This window comes from Glandiceps talaboti, chromosome 8 (genome assembly GCF_964340395.1).
Source record: "Glandiceps talaboti chromosome 8, keGlaTala1.1, whole genome shotgun sequence".
Lineage (NCBI taxonomy): Eukaryota > Metazoa > Hemichordata > Enteropneusta > Spengelidae > Glandiceps > Glandiceps talaboti.
The window spans coordinates 9,467,332-9,469,060 of NC_135556.1; the positions used below are offsets into that span (position 1 = coordinate 9,467,332).

The 1,729-nt window shown below is 42.5% G+C and overlaps 1 protein-coding gene across 1 annotated transcript; it reads left to right on the plus strand.

Moving 5' to 3' along the window:
- Positions 1-354: 354 nt before the first annotated feature.
- On the plus strand, positions 355-1,185 carry LOC144439145 (1-phosphatidylinositol phosphodiesterase-like). The gene has a single exon (XM_078128414.1). The coding sequence runs from the start codon at positions 355-357 to the stop codon at positions 1,183-1,185; it is 831 nt and encodes a 276-aa protein (XP_077984540.1).
- The last annotated feature ends 544 nt before the right edge of the window (positions 1,186-1,729 follow it).

The following is a 1,729-nucleotide window of genomic DNA, read 5'->3' on the forward strand; positions in this document are numbered from 1 at the left end:
TGGCACGGTGACGGCGTTCGTGTTGGAGCGGAACTATTGAATGTCAGTGGTCATTGGGCTATTTCAATCCAAACGCTTTCATGAAGTAAATAGCTTGTTGGTTATGTCAACAAAGCTCTACACTTTTGAAAGAAATGGTGTGTGATTGCCCACTCAGGTTCAGTACATTACTATACCATTATAATTTTGTTGATCGATCATTAACTTCAATGGCATTAATTATTAACTCCCCACTTGCACATGGGCCGCTCCTTAAAAAGCTTCATAGAACTCGGACCTTCCCCTGAAGTGCAGACTTTAGCTAACAGCAAGATTCAGGATAGCTGCATGACGGTCGAGTAAAGGAACTCGAAAATGGGCGATACTAAAAGTAAATTACATTACGACCCGAATTGGATGTCTCGAATTCCAGATGGCAGGTCATTGGCAAACCTCTCCATTCCTGGTACACATAATACCATGACTTTCGAAGGGTCTGGTGGGCCAATTGCTAGATGTCAGTCCACAAATTGGACATTGTGTAAGCAGCTGGAGGCTGGTATTCGTTTCCTGGATATACGCTGTAGACATTTCAGCAATTGTTTGACGATTCACCACGGACAGGCTTTCCAGAACGCACACTTTGAAGACGTTCTTCATGACGTGATCAAATTTCTCAGCAAACATTCGTCAGAAGTCATAATCATGCGGGTGAAGGAGGAACATGAACACGTTAGTAATAGCCGTAGCATGAAGAGTTCATTAGAGTTCAATGTTTGTAATTACGGTGGAAAATGGTTCTATAGATCCCCGCGCACCAATAATCCCCCCAAAATCGGTGACGTCCGTGGGAAAATTGTTATTCTTGATGATTTTGATGGATCAAGTGATTTCATTTGCTACTCATCGCTCAAGATAGAAGACCATTATCATGTCTCAACTATACTACCGTCCAGTATTGATGCCAAATTCGACTATGTGAAAGCTCACTTGCAGAAGGCAAGACATGGTCGAACCTCAACCTTGTACCTTACCTTTTCGAGTGGTACAGGTTTAGGTGCTTATCCAGATGCAGTCGCTGGTAGAATCAACCCAAAGCTGATGCAATATTTGAGACGGTATCCAGGCAGAAATAGATGGGGAATGATAGCCATGGATTTTCCAGCAGCCGAAATCGTAGAAGCAATTATCAAATCTAATTACTAAAGGTAGAAGCTTGGCCGATGACTTTTAAGACTTTTATAATTTAATATACTCGTACGTTGTAGTTACTGTAAAGACTGGAATTGCATGTTGTCAATATTCATTGCAATAATTACCTGTAAGACAATAGCCCCGTCTACACGGCACTAAAAATCCTACCTGAGGTAGGATTCGGGATAGTTTGAAGCCCGTGTAGACGCAAACGCGTCCCGAACCTGTCCTGAAACCGTCCTGACTTAGGACACCTTTGAGAGGTTTCCTGATACTCTCCTGACTTCGTCCTATGTACTGTCAGGACGGAAGGCGCGACATCTCCGCTGTAACCTTCCTACGTGTAGACACAAATCTATCCTACCTCAGGTAGGACTTGGGACTGCCTCAGGCAGGATGACCTATGTGTAGACGGGGCTATTGTTTCACAGCCCAGATGAAATAATGCAGCTTGGCTTTTCAAAACTAACGCAAATCGGAAAATTACTATAATATCAAACTTCTGAATGAATCGCAAGATGAATTCTAATTTATAACGAACTGTAAATTTAATACG